General features: G+C 40.8%; 2 protein-coding genes across 4 annotated transcripts in view; one reads left to right on the top strand and one right to left on the bottom strand.

Moving 5' to 3' along the window:
- The window catches only part of PSMD1 (proteasome 26S subunit, non-ATPase 1), a 59354-nt gene that overhangs the window by 24464 nt on the left and 15184 nt on the right, over positions 1-19706 (bottom strand). The gene's annotated exons all lie outside the window — the stretch shown is intronic.
- On the top strand, positions 4982-15975 carry HTR2B (5-hydroxytryptamine receptor 2B). 2 transcript variants are annotated; one of them, XM_072344670.1, is made up of 4 exons: positions 4982-5109; positions 5729-6407; positions 12670-12870; positions 14826-15975. In XM_072344670.1, the coding sequence occupies exons 2-4, from the start codon at positions 6101-6103 to the stop codon at positions 15704-15706; spliced, it is 1389 nt and encodes a 462-aa protein (XP_072200771.1). In that variant the 5' UTR covers positions 4982-5109; positions 5729-6100; the 3' UTR covers positions 15707-15975. The 2 variants fall into 2 exon arrangements, with proteins under 2 accessions (XP_072200771.1, XP_072200770.1); XM_072344669.1 differs by lacking the exon at positions 4982-5109 and adding an exon at positions 5308-5335.

The raw sequence follows: 19706 nt of genomic DNA, 5'->3' as shown, positions 1-19706 counted from the left end.
CCTCATAAAAACACTCATCAGAGGAACATGACCTCAGTTACAAGAGCAGTGCTGGCATCAGTGCTTACGTTGTAACGTCTGTTTGCTCGCTCTACCGCTGAAATGCTTTAGGAAGTCTTACAAGCTATTGCCAGAAGGTTAGCAAATATAAGCTCCAAAGCTCACTTCATAAAATTCATAAAACTCCAAACGGTTCTGTCAAGTGATAAAAGGAACAATCTGAAACACCCTCCTAAGCAGTCACAGCCTGCAATCTTGCTCCTGCAGAATGACTTCAAAATGGCAATCTGACAGAGGAACATGCTGAAAACACCATCGCATTCTCCTGCCCTCGGCCTCAGGTTTTCACCCTTCCTTGCAAGCACAGCCACGTGAGCCACTGACTTGCTTTCAGCACAAGAGAGGCAGCTCTGCTCTTATGGAGGAAGTCTCCCCTTCATCACACAGGTCTCACATCACCTCCTCTTGAGGCCACCCACTGCAGGCCTCCACCTCCTCCATTATGCCCTCAGTGTGGTTTTGGTCTTTTGGTGGGAGAAGGAGAAAAGCAATAATGAAGATGAATGGTTTCTCAGCAGTCACACCTGGCATGAGCCAGCTCTTAGCACTAGCAGGGACACCAGTTGTTACTGCAAGTTAAACACAGTAACTTAGCATGAAATACCATAACAACCAGTGGACACGTAGTGAGCAATTTCATCAGCAGACACATTTCCACTCCTCATCCCTTAAGTCACAGTAAAAACCATGAACTTGGAATATATTTAATATATTGTGAGGCCCAAAGCAACGTATCGTAGTCCCCTATGATGACCTTCCTGTAACAGAGGCCAGTAATTTAATCCAACAAATTCCTACATTAAAGCCTGAGGCATATTGTTAAACTGGGCTGTATATCTTAGGAAGATATGCAATGTCTATTTTTAAACCAAATTACCTTTAATGCACCGGTTCCTTCCTTTCCTCCTAATGCTGGTTTTGCTCAAGCAGCCTGCTTTTGCAATTATATTTTACTCAACAGCAAAACAACAGAAGTGCTTGATTATTTCCTTCATTTTCATTTGAGGATTGCTCTCCTGCTCCTATATAACCCATGGAAATACAAACGTCAATGACAATGACATCCAAAAAAACCTTCATCACAATTGCCCTTATTCCTTCTGTTATCAGGAAATGAAATACATTAAGAAGCCAAAGAAGCTTCACAAGTCTTTTGCACAGGACTTCTACACAGCAGCCAGCTACAGCTTTGTTTCCGGCCCATGCCAGGAGGGGTTTTACTGCTGTGACACTTGGCCTGCAGATGAAGGACTTGCTCCAAGGTACAGTTTGGTTTGTTTCAGAAGTCATAAACAAAACCTCTAAAGAAAATTAAGATGCACCAAGACAGCAATGAGAAATCATCAGCAAAACTTAACAGCCAGCATTTTAGCACGTTTACTCACCAAGCAGCCCCCCTCAAAACCACACAGAAACAAACACTGCTTAACTGGGGACTGTGAATCCTTGCAGAAGCACAACGCAACAGCACTGCCTGATGCTGCCCTGTGACCTCAGCTTCAGCCTCCACTTTGATCTCATTCCTGAGGGTGTTCATCACTGGGATATAACACACGGCACTTGTAAATACACAAATATTGCATTGTATAAAGAAGGCTGATGCTTAGCTTCCAAGTGCCCTGGAGTTTCCCAGCAATAAAGTTTTTATTAAGTCTCTGATATCAAAAAATCCCCAACTAAAACATAAGCCTCATCTAAAGAAATACAAACAGACTGGTTGGAAGTGGGAGATGATCACTCATCCTTTCAATTCGATGATGGAAAGTTCTCTGTAGTTTGCAAATTCTATTTCCTTTTCAAAAGGAATCCTTTCTTACAGCAGCTCTATTCAGGATCCTAAGGCTTGTGGCGGGTTTTCTGAAGGTAAATTACATTCGCTATACCTGAAGGTACAAAGTCATCTTTCTGTGTAGGATTTGCCCATAGGAGCCTTATTGGCATACTGAAATTGAACACACACCATTGGATCCTTTGACTCCGTTTAACAATCTATCTTTTTTTGTCCAAGAAGCATGCATCAACACCACCTGACAATAAACAACTCCAACTGACCCATCTTGAAGCACGTTCCGCTCATTGTCTTACATCACAGTCCAATTAGAATTACATCCAAATGCCTCCGTGCAGCTCATCTCCCATTTTAAGACTTACAAACCTTGCAGGTTATAGGACTACTGCCATTTCTGCTTCTATTTTAGCAATATTTGAACATGAAAACATTCCGATGCTACCTTTTACACATATACAAGTAAACAAACAAAACACTGAAAATAAACCATCACACCGAGTCTGAGACTAAAAATGGAAGTGTCTGAACCATCACCTCATATATTTGTTTTTCAGTCTAAACTTTACAACTCGGTGGAAAAATGAAATGTTAGAGGAAAACAACGTCAAATTTATCTTTTAAATTCCTCATCAAGTTTCTCCAGTCATATTTCAAAAGATTATAAATATTTATGACTTCCTAAGTTAATGGACATGAATTAATCATTGGGTACAGCACTGGTTGTACACGTTGCTTTGCTTGCGTGGTGACAAATAAAGAAGAAAAGCTGAATATGCATGAATGAGTTAATAAAGGAGGAATGCAGACATCTAATTGCACAATTTGCAGTCATTTCTGATGGAAAATGTGTATAGCAGGGCACAGCACAGAGGATGGGAAAAGTGCAGACAAAGATGCAACGAACTGGCATATTTCGGTGTCTGATAAGGCAGCATGGGCGTAAATCCCATCTCCTCCTCCCCTGATAAAAGGATACAAGCCATACAGGGGCCAGGAATTTCCTGCAACTATCTCATGCAGCACAGGCTCATTCTCCACAGCAATTTTCTCCAAATTGCCTTCCAGTTGCGTCACTGAGACCTGCTGAGGAAGGAGAGCTCCCAGGTGGCCTCCCACCAGCAGGAGGGTCAGGAGAGGGCTGCAAACAGCTGCAGCACAGGAGCTGCAGGGATAAAAGCCTACCAAAGGACACTGCCACCACTGACGGTGTGACTGAAGTAGATGTGGACCCCTTCAAATAAAACAGTATTGGCAATTTGAAAACAGAAATAACAGCAAGGAATAGCTGTGGTGAAATATCTATGCATGGTTCAAATACTCACGGTGCAGCAGGGTGTAGCAAGCCTGAAGTTTTACCACTGGAGAGTAGAGGGGCATATAGGTGGATGGAGCGTGCAGGAAAAGCCTAGCCATGCGTGCAGCAAGAACAAGGAACACCTGATTTTCCCTTTGACAGAAATAACTTTTTATTGCAGCAATCTACAGAGATGCTTCTCCACCTTGGCTAAGTTTTATAACGACTCAAGTTGACAAAAATACATTTCTCCACCTTTGACACTTCCCCCACACTGAAGTCACTGTGCCTACTGTGCTGTGCAAGACCAAATATGAGAAGAAGAAAACAACAACCTCTTTCAAGATAATGCTTTGCATCCAGCACAGTCTTATCGCAATAACTGGTGCTGCTGATGAGCAGAAGTCACTGACAGCAACTGTCTGTTTATAACCCCCAGAGCTTTTAGCTCTAATTTGGAGATGTAACGTGAGGAGCAGCACATGGCTGATGTTAAAGGATGAATCTGTCCTTATTGCAACTCAGTGCTTTTAATCCAGAATTCCTTCTGCTTCCATGATTCTATATCTACTGCCAATAGCTCCATCCTGAGGAAACAGAATTACCACAGCTGGATTCATCTTTATTCTTCAGAAAGTTATGTCTCAGGAAGTAAAGACATCAAAAGTCAATTGAAAACTAAGACAATATAAATTTTAACAAAGGTTTCTTTTTAAGCAGTGAAAATACAGTAAAAGTGATGATTATTTTGCTGGATATTCTAGCGTACTACTCAAACCACCGGCTTAATGTTTCTATTCACATCTGGCAGACACTCTCACTTTGGTTCTAAGGTAGCAATATTCTACAGAAATCTATCTTATTTTTAAACAAATATGAATTGATTCCCAGTTCATCAAGGACCCAAATGCCAGGCTGAGTTTGCTGAGCGCCAAGCAGCTCAGGAGTGTCATGGTCAGTGACGTCCCAGGGTTGGATCACGGCCTCATGGCTTTTTCTGGCCTTAAACTCAATGACTCTATTACTCAGTTATCTAGCTAACGTCCACAGAAGTGAAACCTATTTCCATTTTAATGAAGAAATACGCAAAGTTAGAGATGATGCACATATTTGACTGGAAGTTGGAAAGTATCAAAAAAGAACGTTCACGATAATAAGAAGCAGCTGCAAGCAGAAAGATTTAAAGTAACAGCCCACGCACTTAAAACAGTGTGCTAATCAGAGCGTTTCTGTGGCAGCAGAACTTTGCAGGGTTAACTGTGCTTCTGACCAGAGAGAGGCAGTGAGAGTGATCACGCACATATGCACACACGCTGCCCTGAGTATAGTTAGGATACTGTAGGAGGAAGGGTTGTTAGCAGGATCTGCACACCCTGACACAGCTACAAGGGGCATAACGTTATAGGGCTGAAGCGCTGAATCAATTAATGCTCGCTGGCTTTTTTCCAGCCAAGCCCCCACTCATTAATTTCCCTGCTTCCAAGCGCTGGAGCTGCATGCACTGGAATGAGTCAGTCAGCAAACAATGGGTAGCAGCAGACTGCAAGTTTTGCTAATGAACAAAGAAAACTGCACTGAGACCGTGCTAATCACATAAGTAAAATCATCAAGAGAATCAAAGAGGAAGGACAGAAAAAAAGGACATCCTTTCTTTATCTTTTATAAATGCAGCAAGAACGATTCTTTTCCTGCATTCAAGAGCTGGAGAAAGCGCCTGGGTGAGGAAGACAGCTTTCCCCAAAGAGAAATTCATCATCTTGGTGTTAAAAGAAACGCTAAGTGCTAAACAACCGCATAACAAGAGACAACCTTTAGAAATATAAGAGACACAAATAAATGAACAACTGGCTTTCCAGAAAACAGCGAAAAACCTTATCTTAAAATCCACCATGTGATGAAAAAGAAGAAGAAATCACAGAGGATCTTCCCGGATACAATGAACTCTACTGAAACACAAGAGAAAAAGGTAAGGCTTTCTTCACCTGAGACTTAGAGCGCACCAGGTCCTCTCAGTAACTGTTCAGTTAAGGACAGAACTCCTTTAGCGTCTGCTTGCAGGGGGAAGTGTAAGCGTTAAGTCTTCAGCTGAGCTGAGAGAGGGGAGAGGAAGAGAAAAGGCTGTGCTTCATAGAAGCCCTGCTCAGATTAAAAAAAACAAAAGGAGGTTTACTCACCCCCCCCAAAAGGAATGGGTAAATTTAGAGGTCTCAGTTCCATCAATCTTTATGGTCCCCCTGGAACTGCCACAAGTCTTTTATTGTCTGCAGCTTCCTGACCCTTACCTGATAAAGTATGGACTATAGAGAATCAAACAGAAACCACATACATCATTTCTGAAGATATTTTTGGGGTGTTCCTCTCTGGAGAAATAGGACACTATTAAGAGGAAACATGGGAACTGCCGCCTGCCTACACACTCGCTGCCAGAGAGTAGGCACTGGGGAGAGGAGGAGTTGCACACATATCACACCAGCATCTGTCTGCATCAGTTTGTGCTTACAAACAGCAAACATTCGTATGCTATAGCTAGAGGGAAACAATTGGCATCCAAATTTATCTATCACTTTTTTGTTTTTTTCCTACAGCGGTGAAAGATGGGAGCTGCTGAACTGCTTACTATTCTCAGCTATTGAATTCTCTTCTATAATCTTCTGAGAGCTGAACCTCGCTATACAGGGACGTCAGACCTTCAGCCCTAACAGCCAGAGATGGACGCAAAACAGGACTTGGGTTTTTAAGACCTCATCACACCCAGTGAGGCATGGGATAAAAAAAATTTGGATCCAGGCTCTGACATGGTTACTGTACCTCAAAATAGCAGATGACCAGTTTACCATACTGACCATGCTGGCCTTTCCTCGGGATCGCCCTGGAGCAGAGAGGCACACTGAACTCTTGCACCGTACGCAACTCCTGCACAAAACACAGCTCTTGGACACATCCTGCTGGGCACAAAGATGCCCCATCCTTTACGTTTCTTGAATGGGTCTGGAGCTGGCAATGGATCTTTGTCACCTCTCTCGGTAACAGAACCCAAAGAGAACTACCCGAACGATGAGCAAGGAAACAAAGTGTGCTGGGCAGCACTGCTGATCCTGCTGGTGATCATCCCCACCATCGGTGGGAACATCCTGGTTATCCTGGCGGTATCTCTGGAGAAAAAGTTGCAATATGCCACCAACTACTTTCTAACATCCCTGGCGGTGGCGGATTTGCTTGTGGGACTGTTTGTGATGCCGATTGCCCTTCTCATGATACTCTTTGGTGAGTACGGCGCGTTCGTTTCGCCAGGCTTGCATACCGGGTACAATTCTGGGAAGTCTGATTTAAACAGAAAAGTTGTTTGCTTTGCGCTACTGAGATTTTAAATATCATTTAGATGAGGGCTAAATCTTTCCTTCCCCTAACCATAATGCAGTCCAGTGCCTTCACGGTAAGAATATCTGCAATGGATATTCTTTCTTTGGAAATAAACCACTGAAAAAGCACCTAAGACTTGCAGCTGATCCTATTCAGAGGGAAACATGGCAGATTATGCTGTGCACAGCAAATGGCTGTTCCCAGTAACTTCAGCTCAACCTTGAAATCTGTTGTACTGGATATTACACTAATGACAGGAAGTCATCTCTTACAAACATGGTTCCTGGAAGCACGATGATGAGCTTTACCAGTCTCAGTTTCTGGGAAACTGATGTCTTCCTGCTCTGGGAAAAATGGTGAGGTCTGTAAAGCGTCTCGAAGAACTCCTGTATCTGCCTGTCAAGTTAGGGCAGCCCCATCTGTGTGCCTGATCTTCAAGACTCAGACCCACCATCCAATCTGGCTCACACTAAATAAAACAGACTTTTTTTTTTCTATATAAACATATATTGGGTGTGACAATTTCTTTCCGGTTGGTCATTACAGAATAAGGATGACTCTCATATTTTCTCCTGTCCAGCTTTATATCAAGTACTATTTGACAACTAATCAGAAACAGATCCATGGGAAAGTGGATTTTTTTATTTTTTTTTTAAACTCCTGAAGATTCTTTAAGAATGTTTAATTAAAAATGGTCTATTTTAGCATTAACCAAATGAAAAGAATAAATCGATGTGGTATAGACTTGTTGAAAACTTTAGGATTTACAGAATTATCCTTAGGGTAAAGGTACCACTGAGCCCCAGATAATGAAGCACGGCAGGAGTTCATTTTTTCCTGTACTGGGTCTGTGGGAGTTGCCTGAGCAACAAACAAACACAATCAAACTTTATTTCAGAAAGCGCATCCGTAGTTTGATTTGCTGCATGGGACTGCAATCAGTTACTAATAAATGTGGTAATTCACTAAACGACACTGAATTTCTGTGCATTCCAGACTGTTCCTTCCTTAGCAGTCTATGAATTCAGGGTTATCAGGGTAGGATACTCGGATATCGTAAAATAGACATGTTTCAAGCAACGGATTCCACAGAGAGGAAAGAACGTACATAGCTGGGACAGGGATTTCTACCTTAAAAAAGAAGTAGGCGCATAGAGGTGAGAAACTTCCTTATGCAAGTGCTAATTCACAGACACTATAACTGCTTAGTTCCTGCCAAAGACCCCATTAATAACAAAAGTAATAAGATCAGTGATTGTTATAAAAGCACAGATCATGATAAAAGCACTTGGTAATTGACTAGAGACCAATAAAAAGAGAAGGCAGGTTCTGGACTTTGTGAAGGTTTGTGTGTTGCTTTTTAACTATGCTGGATCAGTAACTTCTTTTAAAATTTTATAAAAAGAGAATATTGCTCCTTAATCTCTCCCAGTTAATCTGGCACTAAATCCTGCTTACACAGTTTGCAGCAACATAGGAATCTTTACAAACAAAGCATCTTTCACGATGCAGGAAATACACAAGAAAGCAGTTAATTACAACTAACTTCACTAAGTGAGATCGAAACCAGTCTTTTATGGAACAGCGGTTAAAACTGAAATTTCTCATGTTTCTCTCCGGCTCCAAAGCAGAAAAATCGCTTACCCTCTTTATGAAGTGGAAGGAGATGCCGAAGTGCTTGTAGAAGCCGCAAGCCTGAGCAATACATTAAGAGTTTGTGGAATCAAGCAAGAACAGTACACAGCAGACCTAAATCGCAAAGCTACCTTACCCAGACCACTACTTGGACATAGAATAATCACTGATAGTCAGAAGGCCAACCGGCCTCCTGGTACCTCCATGCAGAAATGTTTCAGTCATAATGCAATGGCTGTGTGCAGTTTCCAGATATGGAATACAAATATTATGCTTCTGATTCGGAACTGATATCTAATTATATGGAGAATATTTGAGGAAATAGGTGTGAACTACAACGCAGCCACATTAAGCAGTTCTGGACACATTAGTGTCACTGTTCAAATTCAAAAGCCGCTACAGATAATGGCTCCATGCACTGATGATACAGTTATAGAACAGCCTTCAGGAACAGGCTGCTGCAATAACAAAGAACTGCCCTTAAAAATAATCTAAATCCATAACCAACCCACAGGTACAATACCATGAGCAGCAGATTTCCTCTGTTAGGCAAGATGACTGAAATGTACTATTATACGAATATAAGTTACAGTTTTGTTTTAAGAGTGCAAGTGTCAGAACACACAGTCTGTTGCTTCTGTTGGTTACTAAAACTTCTCATTTATTCTACAAAACAGTGGGCACGCTAGGAAATAATTGCACACTGAGCTTTCCTAAGTTACCTACATTCATAAACACAGAACTACTGAAGCAAAACAAAGATGCTGCTATTCAGATGGTAAAATTTGCAAACTCTTAAGAAGGAGCCTCTGATTTACAAGATCTGAAGTGGGAAGGGCCTGTTGTCCAGTGACTTATCTGTATATAGTGCTATCTTTTAAATTATTCCTTTATTCCTCACATGCACCCACTCAGAGATCAAAAGGCAGAGCTGATCTCCCTGGGTTGCAAGCCATGACTTCTGAAACTCCTCAGAAGCAATTGCAGCCAATCCTCCCCCATTACTGATTATGAACCATGGCAAATCTTTACTTCTCACTTGTGCAAACAAGAGAAAACTTATTCCATTGATAACTACTGTCCAAAATCTCAAATTTAAACATCAATAAGAAAACCAGCATTCCTTTCTGACAAAACAGCTCTAAAAAAAAAGGTTCCATCGGTGAAATACGAAGAACTGCATGGCAGCAAAGTATTGCTAACAGTGCAATTGGAGCAGAGAAATAAGCAAGCAGCTCAGGAGAGAGAGCAAGGCAACAGCACGGAGAGCCCAGGCCTCCTGAGTCCACAAAGCTGAGTGCTGCAGCGATAAGCCCACACACAACAGCTTGAAGATTAAAGTCTGGGCTTAAAATCAGATGATGATTAAAATATCAGTTTCCTTCCCAGTAAAAGCATTGTTATGTACTAGCAACAAAACGATTCCTATCACAGAATCCTTTACAAACATTTCAGCAGCCCTTGCAACAAGAGAGCAAACTACCTTCAAGTCTTTCTAAAGACCTCTCTCAATCTTGCATATACATGCTCTGGTTTAGGGATTACACATTTCCAAGGTATTTCCTATACATAAACCTTTATGTAAATAAGGATTCTATTCAAGGACAAGCAGTCGTGGTAAAAACTCATCTTACCCCTCAAGGTGTAAGACAACCATAAAGCCCATATTTTATCACATAATAACTAAAAATAAGGAAAACCTGCGGCAGCAGCACCGCAGTTAGGAGGGTCTGAGATCAGGTTTGTAGGTGGTATAAAATAAAGATGCTTCCTGAGCTGGAGAAAGCAGCTAAGATTTCAGGCAGACAGGCTTGTCAGCTAACCCAGGCAATGTACTAGGTTAAGATCAGCATTTTAACTCCCAAGGAAAAAAAAGGTGGAGAATCTCAGTACAGTGAATCATGTAATGCTTTGGATTGCTCCACCAGTGTGAGGAGAATCAGGGCTTTTAACAGTCTGACCCACTAGCAACTTCACACACCCTGCTGATCGGCAGAACTTGCCCATTTACTTTCAGTCTACATTATAAAAAGCAGGAACTCAACTCCTTGTTTGCTGTCAGAGGTCAAAGGTGCTTCTTGGGTCCAGAGGGAAAATTCACATTCTGCTTTTTCCTTACTTCCAAACTAACACAATAGGCAAACAGTGACACACACCACCACCACAACAGCAAGCTGACAGCCAGCAGTTGCTCCCATGGTAGGCATAGAGCTTCTAACACTTGTACAAACAAGAAGTAAAATCAGTGTGTGCCACAGCACGAATCCTAGAAAACCAGTGGATACTTCAGGATTTATAGATAGCGAAACTCTATGTACTTGTTCAAATATAACCATGTTCTTCAACTCTTTTCAGCTAACGCATTATAAAGTCTACCCTCATTTTGTTTGGATAAAAAAAAACAACCATACACACCAAAAACAAAACATAATTCTATAATCCAGATGTGGTGACTTACTGCCTTCTGCATTCAGTTCCGAAGAAAAACTGAAAGACAAAGCCTTCTTTTCAGTTGCACTTACCAACTAACTCTACAGCTCATAGAACTCACAAAGTTGCTCTGCACCAGGAAGCTGTTTTCATACATTATATTAAAAAGAAAAGCAGCTTTTGGATGAAGTATTTGAGGGATTTCTTCTGCAAAGAGAAGAAAGCTGCAAATGAAAATAACTTACGCTGCTGTTCTCCAGAAAGTAAAACACTTATAATCCAGGGATCAGCAAGTATGCGCTCTCAACAGCACTGTGAGGTGCTTACTTGAAATCCAGCAGCGTTCTCTGTGCATCCTTCAAGATACAGAACACTCTTTCCATTGTTCACGTTTTATTTGAGCTTACCCTGCATCATTTACGTCATACTTAGTAGTAGTCCCACTTCTCTGAACTCGATGATCCTTATGGGCCTCTTCCAACTCAGAATACGTTTCTATGATTTTCTAATAAATTACTTCTTCTAACTGTATTTTTTTTTCCTGGCTTGCTTTCTGGTTGAACGAACCACCGGCATTTTCATTTTTCCTTCTTTATTGCTGCTCAAAGGCAATACTTCACTGCCAGATTAAAGTGTAGGCAGAAAACCAGAACATCAGTAGCTGTTTCACAACACACTAATTATCACTTCCTCGTTCCTGCAACAGCCATTTTTTGAAGCATATGTTCAATGGAGATATCTAATTTAATAAATACACAAGATACCATGAAAATGTACAGGTTATTGGACTGATACCAGACCACTTCTCTTCCTCACTGCCTGTTTTCTACACCATCCTCACCTTTAGTCCATTGCTCTGGGGATGAAGATTTTGCTGGGAGGAGAAAGGGAGTTCACTTTATTATTCATGTCTACAGGGCAGAATCCCAAACACACACAGCAATGCAGAAAAGCACACGCTATGTTTGACTTGATAAAATTTTCCATCTTCTGGGGCTTATATTTCAAAGGTAGTAGCATATCACGTCCATCTCACAGACATATGAGAAAAATTGTTAATGTCAAACTGCTGGGCCATTACCGCACTGATAAGATTGAGCATGACGATATTTTCGGTCATTTGGCATTCTCAGCACATAGATTCATTTGTTTGAAGCAAGGAGATGTAAAATGTTTGATTTGTTACAACTTTTTTTTTTTTCCTTAATCATCATTCAATGAAGAACTGAATTCTCTGGCAACGCTTTAAATGAACATACTGATCAAACACAGATTTAATTTTACACGGAGAGACAATTCAAGCAGATCAACTGATACAACTAGAAATAGAAGAAACTTCTACGTTCCTACAGCCATTTCCAGGACTGCAGAACATTCTTACACACATGCAACACTATAGTGCATTCCAGCTTGAATATTGCTTGCACTGGACTGTAATATAAACAACTTGTGAGTGAAAAAAATCAAGCAGCTCTGAAAGAAATCGGTTTCAGTGAAGTCCATTCAGTTTAGAAGTGTAAAGAACAAGAGACCCAGCCCCCCAAAATATCTACCTTTTGCAGCACCGAATACCACAAAGCCTTAATAATGGACACAATGCTAGTTTAAATGTCATTTGTTTGTTCAAGATTACTGCCAACGTCAAGATTCAAACATAGTTCTGCAATGATTGACCAATAAACTGGTTATGGCCTGCTATCTCCTCTGTGCTTGGATCAGCGGACTATCAGAGAGACAAAGCCGAAAAAACCCCATCATTCAATATGAGGGTGCTGCACCAAGCAGTCATGACCCATTTTTTAAGATCTGTTTTGCTCTTTTAACCCAGAGTCCTTGCTACAAAGAGCTCATGATCTAAAGCAGACCCAAGAAAGGTAGGGAATGACTTGTAATACACAAACTGCCTGACCTGTATGACATCGGCAATTGCTCCAGTTAGAAATTACATTAAAAAGTAATACAATCTAACAGTTGTGGTGGCAAAGTTCAGTTTCTATAGGGTTAGGAGCTTCTCATGGGTACTGATGCCAAATGGGGAAAAGAAAGATACTAAAACCTCTCAAAAAACTAAGATTCTAATGAGTTTTCTGTTCTCTTCTAGACAACGCCTGGCCTCTTCCAACTGCTTTGTGTCCCATTTGGCTGTTCCTTGATGTCCTCTTTTCCACAGCTTCCATCATGCACCTCTGTGCCATCTCACTAGACCGCTACATTGCGATTAAAAAGCCAATCCAGGCCAGCCAGTACAACTCATGGGCTACAACCATCATCAAAATCGTCATTGTTTGGCTCATTTCAATAGGTACGTGAGGCTTCGAGACTGGAAAAGCAACGCAGAAGCTATTTACATCCAAAACAATAGGTGAAAGTTGGGACACAAAGACAAATCTGACCTATCTGGGTCGATCTAAGTCCACCATTTGGATCATACATAGTGGATCAAAAGCCTGTCTGAGTAGCTGCTTATCAAGTTTACCAGAAAGGTCAGGGACTGAGTAGATGTAAACATCATACTTTGTGCTTCTAAAATTCCACAAGTTAGAAGACAACATCTGCCTGACTAGTGTATCTCATGGGAAAGCAAGATTCCATGTTCCTGTGGAAATAATCTAATATATATCCATCCAAATACCATTCTAAGCCTTGAGCACACACTATTAAAATCAGTGCCTTACTTAAAGCTGTCTCATAAAGCTAGTAAAAAAAAGTTAATTACATGCACCAAAGATTGAAAGATAAGTGAGCAGCTGGTAACAGCCAGAGTGAAGACTACCATGCACTGGCAACATATACAGAAAGGCCTAAAAAAAAAAATCACCCAACAGTTGATATGAAGGATGCAAATGTATAAACATTGATTAGCGTTTCCCTGTTTTGCACATGGCACCTCACTTGTCTTCACTGCTTAAAGAAAGTCTTTTAAATGAGCTAAGATGGTGAAAACATTGAATTCCAGTAACCAGTGCACACTGTAGGCAGCAATAGGCACAGCGTTGTATGCTGTGTGCAAAAGAATAGGAATAATTCTGGATTACTTTAGCCAATGACGCATAAAAGAATAGGTCCATTCATCTTCTTGACTCCAGCATGTATGCCCAAAAACAGAAATTTCAGCTTGGAAAAAAAAAAATCTGGCAGAACAGATGACAGGAAAAAAGATGTATCTCTATTTTATCACAAAAATAGGAAACCCTTAATGAGATGTGACACTTAAAAGCCGACCTTTTAATACCTGATTTATTGTTATTAATCAGCACTGTATGTTCCATTTCTTTTTATCTAACACAAGAGTACTCTGCAGTAGAGTCCCGTTTCTCCAAATCAAAGGTTAATATAACTCAGTCTGTTTTAAATGCTTGCTGTATCCAAGGTTGTGCCTCTTCTCGGGGAAGGGGTCAAGTGGCTGAAGGGAAAACCATTTCGCCTCTTGCTGCCCCAGCCAACTTCAGTAAGCTGAGGAATACCGTAAATCCCTAAATCGCTAAGTGGTATCAGGAAACACAGCACAAATAACCTTCACCAGACAGCAAGGAACCTGCTGTTTTTGTTGTAATGTCAGACTGCTGGCAAATGAAGTGCTGACTGTAATTCAGCAGTTATAAAAAATTCATTTAAAAGACAAGACTGCTAACTATTTTTTTTATAGTGTTGAATTACAGAGCTAGCAAGCAAAGCAAGCCTCATTTAAACACTCTTAAATATCCAAGTGACTTGAAACAACAAATCTGTCTCAAACACACGCACTGAATAATTCTGGCATCTATTTAACTACTTGTACACATGAAAGTCAAGCAGAGTGAAAAAACATCATCTGTGTCCAATAACTTGATGCCACTAAGAAAGAGGGGAGAAAATAAGGGGACAGACAGCACTGGGAAATTCATTTCATGAGAGGAAAAAGTCATTCTAATTTCAGTGACTAGACCCAAAGCAATTCATTTTGAATGCATAGTGTTTTACACTAGAGATGTTGGCAACTTCATACGGCTTTTTTGACTTCTAAGGGTTACCCCTTAATCTGACTAAAAAAAAAAGGGGGGGGATTGGCATTCTGTTAAAACTGAGCTCGCCAAGTCTCACAAAGTACTATTTGCCCTATTAGCCACGTGATGCTCTCAACAGCTCATGTTTTCTCAAGTCACCCTGTGCCTACTCTAGAGAGAGTGCAGGAACTACCTTTCTTTAAACACTCTGAACATTCTGGCCCAAAATGGAGGTTGCAAGCAGTTACTTAAGTACTTGGTTTTTCTTCTCTAGGCATTGCTATTCCAGTCCCTATCAGAGGAATTGAAGATGGAAATGGCAACTCTACAAATATTACTTGTCTTCTGACGCCCGATCGCTTTCATGACTTCATTCTATATGGATCAGTGGCTGCGTTCTTCATTCCCCTTGCTATCATGATAGTCACTTACTTTCTGACAATTCAAGTGCTACGCAAGAAGGCCTATTTGATCAACAAGCCACCTCAACGTTTCACTTGGTCAACAGTGTCCACAGTATTTCAGCGTGATGCTACACCTGCCTGCTCACCAGAAAAGGTGGCCATGCTGAATGGCTCTAGAAAAGATAAGACTCTGACCAATGATATGCCCATCTGTAGAATGTCTACCATTGGGAGGAAATCCATGCAAACCATAACCAATGAACAAAGGGCATCAAAAGTGCTTGGAATCGTATTTTTTCTTTTCTTGTTGATGTGGTGCCCGTTCTTCATAACTAACATAAGTTCAGTCCTGTGCAACTCGTGCAACAAGGAAGTATTTCAAAAGCTCATGGAGATATTTGTTTGGATAGGATACGTATCCTCAGGAGTGAACCCTCTTGTCTACACACTCTTCAACAAAACGTTTAGGGAGGCTTTCAGCAGGTATATCACTTGCAACTATCGGACCACAAAGACTAGCAAGGTCCTTCGGAAGTGTTCCAGCAGAATCTCTTTCAGAAATTCTGTTACAGAAAATTCCAAGCTCTTTGTTATGCATGGGATGAGAAATGGGATTAACCCCATCATGTACCAGAGCCCAATGAGGCTGAGGAGCTCACCCATCCAAGCATCATCAACCATTCTGCTGGATACATTGCTGCTCACAGAGAACGAAGCTGACAAAACAGAAGAACAAGTAAGCTACGTATAGTGGAACAACAGCTGTGACCACATCATAGTGTTACCATCTCTATTACTCTCGGTGACTGTGCTATAAGAGATTATAAGTACTATTGTTTCATTTATGCAAGCAATATCTTATAAATTTATAAGAATTCCCCTCCTCCAAAGTCTCCTCTACTATAGCCCCAAACCTTACAGTGGCAACTTCATTCCATGAGAAACTATGACTATAGCAAAACTGTATCATACAGGAAGAGGGAAATAAATAAAAGCTAAAACAGTGCAAGTATCTGACTTCAGTCCTCACCATCTTCAGCCTCTTGATTTAAACCTATGGAGTTTTTCTCTGCTTAAACAGCACACAAACATATATTCCTATAACTCTCTCTGTTGACATCATAGACTCAAGTATGAGCTTTTCTTGTGTTGGGCTATCAGAAATGCAATCATGAGCTCCAGATACCAAAAGGCACACCTTTCCATTCCACAAACCACAAAATCTGTTTCCAAGAGATTAAAAAAAAACAACAACAACAACACAACAACCAACAAAACATTCCATGTGTGGAAATCATCCCACTGCAGTTTTTTCTATAGGGAAGGAAGCCAGAGCCTCCTTTGCACCCAAATTCACCTCCATTACTCTCATATACAAACAAGCCTGGCATCGTCGAATTTGTCACAGAAAACCACCCCTTGTTCTTTTCATACCAAGAAAATCAGTACATAACAAAAATAGGGGCATAACACATCAATAACTAAAACAGGACATGCAGTGCCTGGAACATCACTAACTTACATAAGCAAAGTTCCTTTTTTTGTGGCTTTTATAACTCCAGAAAAAGCTTTCTTTCCCTAATCCAGTATCATTCACACAACACAGAAAAATTACAGATGGAATAGGTAGCTCACTTGAAACTAAAAAATGCCTAAGAAGCAACAGTAGTACATAGACCAGTACGCACGGACAGTTCTGTTCTACTAATAAAAATGCACTGGACCGATGTCGTAAGATTAGAGGACCCAGTCTGCACTCTCAAGCATCATAGTGGCAAATCAAGTCTTCCATTTGAGCACAAAAATGAAAGAATTATTCTTCACAATCCAGCAAAGTTAACACAGTCTACAGTCTAGAACTCTGGAACATCTGATAGTCCCCAACCACATCTCTTTAGGAAGGGGATCAGATCCCTCTAAGGTGCTGGAGTTCTTACAGTAAGCAGCCAGTTTGCTATTTTTGCCCCACAGTTTCCATTTACAGTAAAATATCCAACCCTGAATTTTCTTTTCTTCGTATTTAATATTTTCAGAGCTCTTTAGTTACGCACTTAAGTTATGTACAGCATAAAGCTTAGGTATTTCTTCATCTGTGGAACAGAAAGTACTAAAGATAACGTGTCCTTCCAACATTTATTTATATATATTTAATTTAAAACACATGCAAGTTTGAAACAGAGCCTGATGTAACAAATGCCAGAGAGCTCCAGGAGAAAGTATTAAAAATATCTCCGCGGTACTTACAGTGATCTTTCTCCTTCCTACCCTTTTTGGTGATAGCCACTGAGATTAGAATAAACTCTTAACTGCTTTTACTTCTCTTTCAGTAGTCAAAATTTGCTTAAGAGGATCCAGCAGTTAAAAGTTAAGAGCCAGAACTGATAGACTGTTATGACCGTGGAAGATTCCTGTATCTAAACATATTTAAGAATCAAAAGTCTTTCATTAAATCTAATTACTTTGAAGTCCTGGGAGAAAGGGCTAGGAATAAAACAAAGCAAAGTCCCCAAACTTGTCTTCTAAGGAAAATGATGGCAGGGATGCCCTAAAGCTGGGAAGCAAGCTACACTGGATTAATAAACCCACAGTCAGCAACAAATTAAAGCTTCCCTTTCCAGCAGGAACATGACAAATTCAGCATCTGGAAAGAACAAGAGGTAACTTAGTCCTCTTCTGCCTGGCCCTGTTCTTGTTCACCTGTCTGTCTTCAGGTAGCAATGACAGTAGGAGTAACTGGCCACAAGCATCCCTTAGAGAATGACTCTAAGACTTCTTTGTAATCTATGGTTAGACTCCACAAGACAGGAAAAAATCCCCAGAAAGATGTATTTTGTCAAGCCAGCTCAACTTCAATAACCAGAAATAGAAGCTCAGCATATTCCAGCTACTGAACGTAGTCAGCAGCAATACTTAAATTGAGTCATAAACCTCAAAAGGACTCGAGACTAACCAAAAGCCCAGTCTTCCTACCATAAAAAGTATTTCTGCATGCATAGAAACCCAACAGGAAGAACACACACGTTCAGTTCAATAAGCTAAATGTTGATGGACCAGCAATTTCTACTCACTAGCCGTAAAAATGTATTCTCCCATGGTTGCTACAGCTTCATTCTTAGAGCAACATGCTGCCAGTCATTCAGGTAAGCACTAATCCATGCTAAGTGGTGAATGTTGTGAATTGGTAGGTTTTATTTCTTTCACAACACGATGGAAAATTTAATACTCCTAGGCATAACTAAGTAACCTAGACTAGAACACCCCTTCTAACATGGCAGCCAAACCTCAGCTCATGAATTCTGAAGAACTAAGTCACTTCACATTCTTTCGTTGGCTTCTCCAGTACATGAAAGGCACATACACACAATTCTAAATAAATAAATACAAAGCTTACAATGTTAAAGTTAAGACAAAATATGGTTGCATTCAATGTCGTCAGATTTTACTATATTGTCTTCTATCACATTTTATTCTGTCACTGTGCTGCTCCATCAACTCTAGTCCTAAGAGTCAAGCTGTGCTCTTGAATGCACACAGGGCAGTACGATGTGCTGGCAAGGAAGGCTAACATGGTAAGCAAACAGCAAAAAGCCTTACAGAATGCTCTGTTATAACAAACATATTCTATTACCTAAAAATAACTGTCTGCGTTACATTTATAACACTCTTAGTTCAATTCCAAAAAGAACACTTCTTCAGACAGCTGTAACAAAAGGAGAAAAACGAGATATTTCTGACACAAATTTGTGGACTCCATCTGTCAGGAACGGTCACATTCACCCATAGTGGTTTTGAGGAAATGACCACCCTCTGACCACACAGCTCCAACTTTATTTGGGTTCCATTATTCCTATCAAAGGCACCAAGAGAAGCCCAAGTCCGTGCATTCCCTAAGTGCTGCTGTGCACAGCCCAGCGGATGAACTTACACCCCCAGCACGCTCAATCCCACAGCAACAGCCGGCATTCCTTAAGAAAAGCACAGACCACATTAGATGCATTTATTCTCCTGTTTTGTTCTCACAGGAGCTTCAGTCACGTTCCTTTACCTTAGGTGAGTTTCACCCACTGCACTGCAGAGCTGTTAACCTCCCATCAGAAAACACTTCCTTCACAAGCTCTATACATCCAGCAGCCCTCAGATCACTGACCAGTATGGGGTACACTACTAATGGCATTTAGCACAAGTAAATCCAATTAGACTTCAACAAATCAGTCCTAAGAAAGAGATGTCTTTTTAGTCATGAATTCTGACAAACTTATCAGCCCATTTGTTCTTCATGCCTCTGTGCGCCTGTAATTTTGATGTGTGACGGCACACACCATTAGCACTAAGTAACAGTTTTCAGTGGACAAGAAACATGATGCAAAATCAGCCTGCAGGTCCCTACACAGATGTTTAGTATTTCCCTTCAGGCACCGAGAGGCAGCTTTTGGCTTATATTGACAGAGTGATGCAGAAGCAGCCTGCAAGTCCCGCTATGCAAAAAATCCCTTCCACTGCTGCATGTGAATGCAGGGGGTCAGTGCTAGACAAACCAAGGAATCCCTGTCAGAGCCACATCATAAAGCAAAACAACTGATCAAGCACCTTGTGAGAGTTATAAGGAGAAGACTTAATTATTACAACAGCCTAACATAAGCTTTTTGTCTACAGAAGCCAATTATGATGACAACCTGCTTAAATTTCAATTCTTTCCTATCAAGCAACTAGAATACTGGAATGGCTCTTACAAGAAAATGTTCCTCCCTATT

This window comes from Excalfactoria chinensis, chromosome 9, assembly GCF_039878825.1.
Source record: "Excalfactoria chinensis isolate bCotChi1 chromosome 9, bCotChi1.hap2, whole genome shotgun sequence".
NCBI classification, from domain to species: domain Eukaryota; kingdom Metazoa; phylum Chordata; class Aves; order Galliformes; family Phasianidae; genus Excalfactoria; species Excalfactoria chinensis.
Note: the sequence above shows the minus strand (reverse complement) of the source record. Positions and strands in the feature narration are given on the sequence as shown.

What these genes read in the sequence shown, in the direction of transcription:
- HTR2B (XM_072344670.1), top strand. Translation starts at nt 6,101, where the DNA reads ATGCCCCATCCTTTACGTTTCTTGAATGGGTCTGGAGCTGGCAATGGA. An exon ending in CCTTCTCATGATACTCTTTG is followed by an intron (nt 6,408 to 12,669) that starts GTGAGTACGGCG and finishes GTTCTCTTCTAG; the next exon opens with ACAACGCCTGGCCTCTTCCA. An exon ending in TGTTTGGCTCATTTCAATAG is followed by an intron (nt 12,871 to 14,825) that starts GTACGTGAGGCT and finishes TTTCTTCTCTAG; the next exon opens with GCATTGCTATTCCAGTCCCT.